Source organism: Hyaena hyaena, unplaced genomic scaffold (genome assembly GCF_003009895.1).
Source record: "Hyaena hyaena isolate Hyena2069 unplaced genomic scaffold, ASM300989v1 scaffold_293, whole genome shotgun sequence".
NCBI lineage: Eukaryota > Metazoa > Chordata > Mammalia > Carnivora > Hyaenidae > Hyaena > Hyaena hyaena.
In genome coordinates this window covers 805,278-818,150 of record NW_024080925.1, presented here as the reverse complement: position 1 = coordinate 818,150, position 12,873 = coordinate 805,278, and the positions used below count along the sequence as shown (strand labels likewise).

At 38.5% G+C, this 12,873-nt stretch overlaps 1 protein-coding gene across 2 annotated transcripts in view; it reads right to left on the bottom strand.

Moving 5' to 3' along the window:
- The window catches only part of DIAPH3 (diaphanous related formin 3), a 508,311-nt gene that overhangs the window by 181,546 nt on the left and 313,892 nt on the right, over positions 1–12,873 (bottom strand). For both annotated transcript variants that reach the window (XM_039247287.1, XM_039247286.1), the window contains one exon: positions 7,664–7,828. In XM_039247287.1, coding sequence (XP_039103218.1) covers positions 7,664–7,828 — 165 coding nt within the window. The remainder of the gene's footprint in view (positions 1–7,663; positions 7,829–12,873) is intronic.

Here is a 12,873-nt window from a genome sequence, read left to right as displayed (position 1 = left end):
TACTTCTACTCTCTGTAGATAGCTAACTTGTTTTGAGGGTATATGTACATTATATCGTTTGATCTTCAAAACGTAACATCCCTAAGAAACACATGCTGTAATTAACAGGAAACAGGCTCAGTACAGTTAAGTAACTTGCCCACGGTCCCATCACCCCGGGTGTTCTGATGCCGGAGCCTTATTCTCGGCCACTGCTCTCTTCCCCACAATAAGACAACTGGCAAATACCACTATTAAAAACAAGCAGAGAGGGTGAATTCATAAATCACTTAAGATTTGAAGAAATCAGAGTGACTCCTTTCTCATTGATTGCCATTACACAATTCAGATGGAGGTATATATGTCAGAAAGAAAGTTTAGGGAGGAATTGACACGACTTTAGGGACTAGAAAAGTTCAGCACATACACCCAAAACCAGTGCACCAAAAAGAAAGAAAAGCCTATTGGAGGCCACCTCACTTTGTGTGTGTGTGATAGTAATCCCTTGTAAGGCAAGGTTGGCTTTTCCTTACCCTCAAAATCCTAACCCAAAGTGGGTGCCTAGATATGGAGGGTCTTAGAAACTATTAATAAAGACATCCAGTGATCTTTTCCAGTACTTAAAATCCCTACAGAAACTGTTCATGTGCTCATGAGCACAGGAACCAAAGATCTACATGAACCAAAAAAAGGTGACCTCTTTTTTTTTTTATGTTTTATTTATTTCTAGGAGAGAGAGAGAGAGAGACAGCATGAGCAGGGGAGGGTCAGAGAGAGAGGGAGTCACAGACTGAAACAGGCTCCAGGCTCTGAGCTGGCAGTCAGCACAGAGCCCGACGCAGGGCTCGAACCCACGAACCGCGAGATCATGACCTAAGCGAAAGTCGGACGCTCAACCGACTAAGCCACCCCAGCGCCCCAAAGGTGACCTCTTTAAGGGTAGTCACACCAATTCAGTATTAGAATATATGAAATTGTAAACTCAGAGGGTCATCATAGCAGTTATGTATGTCTACTAAAAACAGGAAAATGATCGAAACAGACCAATAAACAGAGAACAAACTGGTGGCTGTCGTAGAGGAGTAGGCCTGAAGGATGGGCAAAATGGGTGAAGGAGAGTGGGAGATCCAGGCTTCGAGTTATGGAACAAGCAAGTCATGGAGATGAGAGATATACAATAGAGAATATCGTCAATGATGTTGTGTCATGGCAGATGGTGGCCACACTTGTGATGCGCACAGCATAATATACAGAGGTGCTGAATCACTATGCTGTGCACGTGAAACTAATGTCACATTGTGTGTCAACTATACTTCAAAAAAATAAACAGAAAAGTGACATATCCTTAAGTATAATTTGGTAGGAAAATTGTTTTCAAACATGTTATCTATAAGAGAACAAATAACAAAGGAGAGCTAAGAGGGGGAAGCATTCAGAAGTATTTCTCTAAGATGAGGTTGTTAAGCAAAATAAACAAGGTGTCAGATAAAATTTGCTTAAGGAGTTAAGAGTGTTGTTGCACTGTGCTAATAATTCTGGTTAGAGAAAGAGAATAGCAGAAGAGCTTTCAATGAGGTAAAAGGAAAGAATCACCAGGATAAGAAACAAAAATGTTTAAGAAGTGGGGCACCTGGGTGGCTCAGTTGGTTAATCATCCAACTTTGGCTCATGTCATGATTTCGTGATCTGTGAGTTCCAGCCCCGTATCGGGCTCTGTAGTGGCAGCTCAGAGCCTGGAGCCTGCTTCAGGTTCTATGTCTCCCCGCCCCCTCTTTGCCCCTCCCCCATGTGTGCTGTGTCTCTCTGTCCTCAGAAGTAAATAAAACATTAAAATTTTTTTTTAAATGGTAAAAAAGGGACCATGTTTTTAAGGTATGAGTAAAGGTGCTTTGAGCAGAATTCTCTAATATAAATGTGAGTGGGAAGTGGAGCCAGGACATACATTATGCTTCAAGGCCACAGGGACAAGTGACACACATGAAAATTAGGTTTAAACTCAAAGGACCAACATGTACATTCTACAGCTGTTAGTTAAGAAAAAGAGGGATGGAGTGTCCTACGAAAAGCCAGCAAAATTTCCATAAAGGATTCAATTCATCCCATGGAAGCATGTACCTCTGCGAGTAGGGGGTACATTGGTAGTTGCATCTAAACAATGAGACCAAAACCAATTGCAGGTGGAAGATGCTTCTCATTCTACAACACAACTGAAGGCCTGGACTTGACTTGCTGAAGCTTTATGCCTGCCAGGACGCTGATTTAACTCAGCCTACAGTGCAGGGTCGACACTCCCACCTAGTATCTCCAATTTGGACTTTATGGTTCCCATGGCTCCTACAGTCATTTCCTACAGGAAAGACAATATTGCCGACTCTCCACCCCACAACTTAACCCTCCCTCATCCTAGCCTTGTGGTACTGAATAATCCTCTAATTTTGAAAGAGAACATTTTATGCTTTGAAACAGAACCAGGCTAGCAAACATTCTCCTGTCATGAACACATCAATGTAAATAGGAAGTTATTCTCTCAAGGAGTGAGAAAATAAAGAATATCTTGTGCTGATTCCCACTCGTAAGTTACCAAAAATGACCTGAAAAATCACATCATCAATTCTTCCAAAGGCTCTGAGCAATAGATTGGAAAGACATTCAAAAGTACAGGCTTTGGAGTCAGACGGGCATCCATTCAAACCCAGTTCTAAAGCACCTCCGCCGAGCACTGAGATTCGCTACCCCACAGTTACTACACGGGTGACATTCTGTATCTCACAAGAACACTGGGAAGACTAAGTTGGATGACATGCATAAAGCATCGAGCAGGGAGTCTACCAAGAAGCAGGCACTCAATCAGTGGCAGTTGTTGTTGCATTTGTGTTGTTGAAGACACTAATAAAAATAAAGCTTGGGGTACCTGGGTGGCTCAGACGGTTAAGCGCCCAGACTCTTGATTTTGGCTCAGGTCATGATCTCATGGTTTATGGAACTGAGTCCTAGGTCAGGTAGATGGTTTCTATTTAGAACTACTGACCAATGTCCAAGAAATAGGGAAACCATCTACCTAGAGTAGACTGTTAAAATAAAAACAAATTAATTCCCGGTTGAGGATCTCCAACTAGAAAAGAGGTGAGTTAAACTGATGTCACAATAAAAAGTTGTTCCTCAGAGGAAGCTCCATGATCTTGGAACTTTCCCCCTTGGTCTACATGGCTGGAGGCAGCAGTCTGGAACAGATGTTCCTTTTTTAACTATTGTATCAGCGCTCTCAGTAAGGGTAGGGGGAACAAAAGAATCCAAGCAGCTATATCTAAGCCAATTACTTATGAGATTCTACTAACGTTGGTAAAAGGTATAGTAAAGGGTCTGAAAAAAATGAGCCAGCCTTTAACTGCTTAAGAGTAAATTCTGGGGTGGGGTGCCTGGGTGGTTCAGTTGGTTGAGTGTCTGACTTTGGCTCAGGTCATGATCTCACAGTTCGTGGGTTCGAGCCCCATGTCAGGCTCTGTGCTCACAGCTAGCTCAGAGCCTGGAGGCTGTTTCAGGTTCTGCATCTCCCTCTCTCTTTGACCCTCCCCTGCTCACGCTGTCTCTTTCTCAGAAATAAATAAAACAATAAAAATTTTTTTAAAAAAGTAAATTCTGGGGCAATCCTAATATATAAATATTTTGGGATAAATTATTCAGAAACTAAATTACTATTAAAAATAAAAATGGCCATTTTTTTTTTAATTTTGGGGAGGAGTTTGGTTTCAAATTAGTCCCATTAGTTCTTTTAAATGTTATTTAAACTATAGTAATAGGAATTCATATAGTTCAGCCATATATGGTATAGACTGGTACGAGACTTCCTGGGTTAGCCCCTCAGCTCCATCAATTGCTGGCTATGTTAACAACAGGCAAGTCACCATCTCTCTAAACCTCAGTTTCCCCATCTGTAAAATGGGAATTGTAACGGTATGGATACCACATCTGGTTACTGTTAAGGTTAAATGAATAGATGGAGCACCTGACACTTAGCTGGCACTATATGGATTAGCTATTAAAGCCCAGCACCTAATGTAGATGAGGACATCTATCACTCAATAAATTTCGCTATTTGTTACATGCCATGAATTACATTGGAGAAACAAATGTATGCAAGATAGACACAGATTTTTACAAGATGTAGTGAAGTCTGAGCAAGAGATCAGAAGGGTAAGTATAGTAATTTAGCCAGGAAACTACGGACAGAATGCTCTAGGCACAGGGAACCATAAGGAGAACAGTCTAAACTTGAGAGAAAACATTCCATGGAAAACTGCCGTAGTGATGGAGGGGACAGCTATGGGATGAGGACAGTGGTTCCAACTCCTTGTATGTAATACAAAACAGACCTCCACTTTAATGGCAAAACTTGCTCATTCATGACCAGAAGTATTCCTAAATACTGGTCGATGATGTACCCATTTAAACATACTTTACCCGTATTTTCTTAAAAAGGAAAAATATAATTGTTTGCCTATTGTATATATATGCCTTTCCAGAACAGACCTTCAGCCCATTAAAGTTCCACATCTATTGCTATTATTTTTCATACTGATTCAGTGAACTTAGTCAGATTTTCTTTTTTTTTTTTCTTTTCAGATTTTCAAAGTTAAATAGTGTGGAATTAAATAGCAACGTAAGGGATCAGGGAAACTGGAAAAATCAAAAGAATTGTCAAAAAATTTTGACAATATTGATATGTGATCTTTTTAAACATATACTGTCTTAATATTTAAGCAGTATAACCATATTCACCAGGAAGGAAGAAAGAATAAAATTTGTGTGCCAAATTGTATCACCTTGGTATAACCACTTCCCTTCTAGTCTCCTTTATGTTTATTTTTACCCTAAAGATGATTTCCTCTCCAAATTACTCTTTTAAACGAGATATGTTTTTTATATTTAGCTCTCATGAAGTTAGTTTAGGACAGTGTGCCTATGTATGTGCGACAGCAGCTACTTCTAGGACCCATGCGAACTCTGAAATACACAAAGTAGAGGTGTCACTCTGTTACCCTCCCTTTTTTTTGAACCCTTCTCCATTCAAACACTTTCTCGCTCTTTCCACCATTAGTAACACTAACGCCAAGTTATCCCCACAACACCCAAAGCCCTCTAATCCTACTAGATCTTAGGAAGATTTGGAATTAGACTTGATTCAAATGTCAATCTGAACACTTAAGAACAGTATGGCCTTGATTTCGTTAGAAACCCCTTCCAGTGCCAGTGTTCTTATTTGTAAAATGGAGCACAAGCTATAAACAAGGGAGGGAGCCGCACACAGCACTGAATTACATAGGCTCTTGGAGGAAGCCCGTATGGGTTCAAATTCTAGTTCCACCATTTACAGCTAAAAGACATTGAGCCAGATATGTTCCATCTCCGTACCTCAGTTTCTTCATTTGCCACAGGGAGAAGGTAACAGTGAAAGGTTGAGAATTATTATGAAGATTGGCTGAGATCATATACGTAAGGCATCTAGAAGAATGTGTGGTTCATGGAATACTCAATATATGATAGGTATTATTCATACATCTGTTTTATGCCATTATGCATAAACCTGTGAAGGGTCCCCAAGACCACCCTCATGTTTGATAATTTGTTGGAAGCACTTAGAACTAGGAAAGCCATTGTACTCATGGTTACAGTTTATTACAGTGAAAGGACACAGGTTAAAATCACCATCAGCTTCTCCTAGAAGAGTTCCATTATGACATATGACAACACATATGAAGTACTGCCAACTAAGGAAGCTCTCTCATGCCTTGGTGTCAAGAGTTTTTATTGGAAACGACAGTCACATGGGACTGGACCTTCCTCACGGACGACCCTGGCTACTCAGCCTCTAGCCTCCTATAGAGGACAAACCCAACAGTGTAGCCTAGGAGTTCAGGTGAACAAAAACAGGTACTCACTGCAAATCATATTTCTAGCAAAACCCATCTCGTTTGGTCTAAGTCCCCAGCCATATAGAAACATCCCTCTGAGACACTGCATCCCAAGAGCTAACAGGTGATCTCCGAGGAACCCGTCGAGGACTGGTCCCAGGTTTGAGACACCTCAAGCCTACTGAGTTAACACCTCACTGCATACTAATTTATTAAACAACTACCATGTGCAAAGAGCTGTGATAAACACTTAATATATATTAGCTAGTTTCATAAACACTTTTATGAGAAAGGAATCAATATTTCCATTTGCAGGAATGGGAATTGAGGCTCAGGAAGGTTATATCAGTCCATAGTCACATACTCCTTTGGTTTCCAAACCCAGCTCTCCCAGACTGCAAAGCCTTTGCTACTTCGAGTGGCCATGTTGCCTCATTAGGTATTATAAAAGTTGAAGTAGCATATTGTACAATTTGTCACACATATAGGCATACAATCAATATATTTGCCAATCAAATCCAGTTCTTCTACTTACTGTAGTGAAAAACTAAAGAATCATTTTGAATTTGTGGAGGGAACAAACTAAAGCTATGAGCAAATGTGCACGTTCTGTAAACTGCTTTTCCTTTGAAACACTGGGGCTTTAAAAAAATTAATATTTATTTATTTTTGAGAGAGAGAGATAAAGACAGAGTGTGAGCAGGGAAGTGTCAGAGAGAGAAAGAGTCACAGAATCCGATGCAGGCTCCAGGCTCTGAGCTGTCAGCATAGAGCCCAATGTGGGGCCTCAAACTCATAAACCACAAGATCATGACCTAAGCCAAAGTTGGACGCTTAACCCACTGAGCCACCCAGGTGCCCCTGATATACTGAGTTTTCATTAAAAGACCATCTCATCTTAACCTAGTGATTATAATCAAGTCCAATAAATTCAGCAGTAAAGTTTTCCTTAGAGTAAAAAACAACTTTAAGTTCAAGCATTTTTTTCCTTTCATTTTGAAACTTTTTAATCCCCACAGACATTTGCTGAAATAGAGAAATGACTTATCCATCTATTAAGAATAACAATTTTTTGTTGCAGAAATGTATCACCATTTTCCCCAGGGAGGCAACAATGCTTTCTCGCTTTAATGTGTGTGTGTGTGTGTGTGTGTGTGTGTGTGGGTGTGCATGTGTGTGTGTGTGTTTCCCTCATCTAATCAGCTAATACTTTTCAAAAGATCTTTCTAATGCCTAAATGAAAGGATTCCACATCAAAGACCTGACCTCCCTATTAAAGTATCTAAAGGAAACCCTAGGAATCTAAAATCCATTCAAAGGCAAATCCCAGGTAGCTTATTGTACAATGCATTAAGAAAAGAAAAAGGAAAATAAAAAGCTTCATAAGAGCTTCATAGAATTTGGTAAAATTATACCACAAAATACAGATTGATCTTAGGTATAAAGAAACAAATTCATAGCCAAAAACGTATTACAAAAGTGCTCTGTAATTAGCCAGGAGGGGAGTCTTTATGATAAACTTCATAATTTGTCATATTTTCAATCAAAATTTCTGATTACAGCTTAATGGTGGGAAGGCCAAAAAGAGAACAAACTACATATTTTTCAATAGATTTAAAATCTGAAATTTTTAAACCTAACATGGGGAAAGGTAGGTTTTATAACCGATGGCAATACTGGAATAAAGTAACGAAATGCAAGTAAAAATTGATGAGATGTATAGACACAAATACTTTCTTTAAAAAAAAAAAAACAAATTAAAATTGTTAACATACCATGAATGTCATTCTGAAGTTATTCAAGTCATTAAAAAAGTCTTCCACAGACACCTTCTTCACATCAATGGCGTAGTATCCCATCACACTCTGGTATAACTTTTCCATGTTTTCGTGTAACTTTAAAAGTTTCTCATACTGTTCTTTTGCACTGATAACAAAGCTGTATGTTATAGTTAAGGGATTCTGAAATTTACCAAGTAATGTTTTAGGAAAAAAAAAAATACCCTGTAAGTCCAATGTTTGAATTGTTAGTCACTATTACACATCTCCAAAATGCCAAAATTACCTCTGACAGGTCATTGTTCTCAAAGTTCAATCTATCCTGTACAGCAATGACATCTTAAAATCAATCTCTAACTCTGGCAAAATTAACCTACAAGTTAAATATTTATTCTTTAAAATCTTTCTCTTTGACAATTGAGTTCAAGGAAAATCTACTTCCAATGTATATATGTATGTGATTCACATCATGCAGTATGATTTAAGGTATAGTTCAGTGGCTGAAACTGAGTAATTTCAATGACAGTGAAATCAATCACACGGGTACTGAACACAGCAGCGAAACTGGATGACCAGGGTCAATTTCAGGCTCTCGCACTTGGTGGTAGGTGCCTGTGGGCACTTGCCTTAATCTCTCTGGGCTACCATTTCCTCGTCTGTAAAATGGGAATAGGAGTATCATCCATCTCACAGGGCTGCTGTGAGGATTAAATAAATTAACAAGTCAAAATTCTTAGAAAAATGAATAGCATTTAGTAGTACATGTAAATACCTTTTAAGTTATATTTTGCATTTTAAGTTATATTTAAGGTTCTAAAATGAGTCAAAAAATAAATTAAGAGTACATTAAATTTATGATCTGGCACATACACATATAAAAATATTCTTCTCTCATTTATGATAACACAGTTCAAACCACACTGATTTTCACAACACTAACAATGGGAATGTAGTGGTGGCATCAGAAACCATTTTTTTAACAAACCCATAGAATTTCCTTTGCGGTGTGACAAATTGCTAACGCAGTTGGATATACCATACTTCATCTGAAAAGAGGACTCTGTTAGAGTGGCATTCATAATTGTCTGTGGCTCCTTTAAACTGGGGCATTTAAAGAAATGGAATATACAAAATTAAGCTTATCAAAGCCATCTTACTGTCGCTAATGCAAAAAAAAAAAGACGTCGGTATATTTTTTTTTAATTTTTTTTAATGTTTTTTATTTATTTCTAGGGGAGGGAGAGAGGCAGCGTGAGCAGGGGAGGGTCAGAGAGAGAGGGAGACAAAGACTCTGAAATAGGCTCCAGGCTCTGAGCAGTCAGCACAGAGCCCGACGCGGGGCTCGAACCCACGAACCGCGAGATCATGACCCATGCGAAAGTCGGACGCTTAACCGACTAAGCCACCCAGGTGCCCCAGATGTTGGTTACTTTTAAATTTTTTAAAATGTTTATTTATCTGGTTTGTTTTTTTTTGGGGGGGGGGGGAGGCAGAGAAACAGAGAGAGAGAAAGAATCCTAACCAGGTTCTGCACTGTCAGCACAGTGCCTGATGCAGGGCTCGATTCCACAAACTGTGGAATCATGATGTGAGCCAAAAATCAAGAGTCGGACGCTCAACGGCCTGAGCCACCCAGGTGCCTCGGTATATATATATTTTAAAAGACAATAATAAGAATAATTAGATTCAGACCAAGAAAAGAAAACCGAAAAAGGAATGTTTGTAACAACATCAGCAAAAAAAGATTTTCCACAATTTCAAAAGCTATGGCTCCTCTGGTCAGAGTATTCCACAGTGGAAGATAAATAAGGAAACTGATCTGGGCCTTTCATTTTGAGAAAGGAAGATCAAGAAAGAAAGAGGCAGAACTGCTGTTAGGCAGGTGGTGAAATCCAGGGGGCATGGAAAATTTCTAATAATTAGAGCCCAACCTCCCCAAAAGGAAAGGCATTCCAGTCCATAGTGGCTCACTTGTACCCATGTCTAGGCTCAGTCCACAGATTTTCTACTGCCCTTCCATGCTGGTTCTCTCTCCCTCTCTGCACGCCCCATACTATGCCCTGCTTACTTTTATATATTATATTTCGGGAAACAAAAAAATAAACTAGAATTTAGAAAGCCTGGGTTCTAATGAAAGAGTTAATACATTTTTTTAACAACCTTAAGAAAAGTTACAGACCTTTCTGTAGTCCAGTTCATATTCACCTGAGTAGCAAAATGCCTCCTTATATTTTCTAGAATCTAGATCATAATAGTAGCAGTGGTTGATGAATTTATATGTATCATTTTTTAATGCTTGCATAAACAAAAGATTTTCTGTAATTACTCAAATCACAAAATCACAGGAAATTATAACAAAAGTCACACATGACAGATTTCCATACACTTTGTCTTATGAAATATCCATATTCATGAAATATTATAAAGCAAATGTATGTAAATTTTAAAAATCACATTTGAAACACATTCAGAAACTAATATTAAATGGACCATATGGTGATTCACTTGTAATGTGAAATAATCAGTCCTTCATTTATATAGTAAGGTCAGAAATCAACATCGGTTTATCTATTCAATCTATAAACTTTCACCTAAAATTATTTATGTCCCAGAGGCAGACTATATCCATATGGATTATTTACACATCCTTAACTCTTGTCTAAAAGAGAAACGGTTTTCTGCCTTTACTTGCCCAAACCTGTCATTCAAACCTTCCTTCAATTCTTCCTCCACAAAGCCTTCTTCTCTCATCTCTACAGCTATAAATTCATCCTACCAAATGCACAGCATTTGCCATCCATTGTACTCAGCTGGAACGGAGTGGAGTTTTCCCTTCTAGACCAATACCCTGATAGCGCTTGGCTCTTGCCACATTTCTAGAGGATGGTCACCTCTGTCACCCCCTTCCGCAGACCCACCTTCTCTGTCCTTGACTGCCACTACATTGGTGCCAATGACTCACTTCCCCCTAGTGAGTCACCAAACTTAAACTTCGGTGGGAAGGGTAGCAGGCCTTCTCAAAAGTGTGATAAAAGCCATGGAACTTCTATTCAAACAACTTCACATCTATGCATTCACACACATACAATCTGGATGTAATGCTAAGAGTTAAGAGAGTTCCTGAAAAGTAGTTATGCTGGACAACATGTTAAGTATACTACTTTAGTGGGTATTTTTAATTTATGGTCCTAAACCTACTCCTTTTTTCTTCCCCCCTCACTGCATGGTAAGGCTTTGTGTTTCAAGAATAGTCACTTCACAAATACTAGTAATTTTATCCTAACACCTGCAAATATTTCCATTCTCAAGAATCAGGTTGGTAAACAGGTTAAAAAAAGCTGTAAGTAATTACCCAATAACACTTTTTAAGATTTTCAAGTAGTAATTACAAGCTGATGAAACATCAGAAATAATATTAATATTATATTCTTAATAAAAATACTAGAATTCTATGTCAACATAAGAAAGATGTGATGGAAAAGAAGACCAAGAGTCAAAACCATGGAAATGACATGGTCTTGTTCTAACAGCTAGAGAGCCTTACAAGTTCATTTTCTTATCACTGTTATCTATAAAACAATTTGCTCCCAAAGGAAAGGAAGTGGAGCTTTGAATAACTGCAACTATCCACAAGAATGGTAAAATTGTGACTGAACAGAAACAATTTAGGAACTGGTCAAATTATTTCTCAGTTTAAAATGACTGTCTGATAGGACAGAATAAATGGTGATATTAATGAGGCACTCTACATGATTATTGCTGGGCTTTTCTCTCATTAAGAGACGGTGAAATCACGCAGCACAAATACATACTACATTTATTCTTATATCCTGCCCTCGTTATTGTGCTCCTCCCAACAAGGATATCTATTACTTCCATTAGCACATCTTACAAGGACCAGCTTTAATCAGTCCTATATGCCTAATACCTTTTATAGATCTTCTTAAGTACTCAGGATCCAGCCAGGCTGCCAAGCCAGCCAGGCAGCCAGCCAGCTACTCAGTAATTGTATTCACTAAGCTCTACCACGTTCCCCTCTTCTGGGCAATAGGAAATACACTGGTTAACAAGGTAGGCAAAATCCCTTCTTTCATGAAACCCACATTCTAGAGTGTAGTGACAGATAAAGAAGTAAATGAATGAGATGTTCAGATAGTGATAAGTGTGACGATGAAGATAAAGGTTTGTGATATTAGACAGGGAAGTCCTGGCTAAGGGGATATCGCCTGAGACAGGGGAGTCATCACTGTAAAAGAGCTGTGAGCACCAAGGAGTGTTGCACCCTCTATAAACGCACTAAGACCTCATGGAAGGAAAAGATTGTCATCAACTTGGATGAGGACCAGGATATTTTAACCCGAGTTTCAAAAGTCCGTTAAGAAGGAGTTAAGTGGAAGACAAGGAAGGAAGAGAGAAGAATAATTCAAAAGAAAAATCTGCTATAACAAACCACCCAATTACCCAAACTCCCTCCTGCAAATGGACACATATGACATGAGTTGACATTTCCCAGATCCTGTTCCTCTATTTTACTTTGTAACCACTGTTCAAATAAACAGAACTTAACTGAATTCCTTTACCTAAAAATGCTGTATTTCTCAGAGTACGGGACTAAAGAAAAAAAGACCTAAGCCCTTCAAGGAACTTATTGGGATAGTTTTAGGATCTACGTAATAATTTCAAAAGAGCCTAAAACACTGCTATATATTAGAGCAACAAAAAAGAAAGTATGAAAATAGAGTAGGACCGCAATGAACAAATTTAAAGACTATAGTCTTTAAATTAAATGGGAAAAAGCAAGGAAATTGTTAACATAAGTGGTGGTAAGTGCAAAAATATATGAATGCCCAGCAAAATGATTTTTTTCTAAGAAACTCTGGAAGTCGAGTCGGAAAAGGTAAATAAATCCTTGTGTGAGGTGAACCTCAAGGACAATGCTCTAGGATCTATTTACTCTTTTCCTTAACCATAAGAAGTATTCCAGAATCTAAAGGTTAGAAGAAATGAACAGGTACTGCATGACACAAATCCTGGCATTTTCCTGATTTTTTCACATATAAGAGCTTAGTAAATATGTATATTTCATATTCTTGTCAAAGAATTCTGTGTCAAATTCTTGTCACACATTTTTCAAGCAAATATTTACAGTGGAAATGGTTAACTCCAATTACCTATCTGACCCAGGTTTAGCAATTATAAAGAGACAT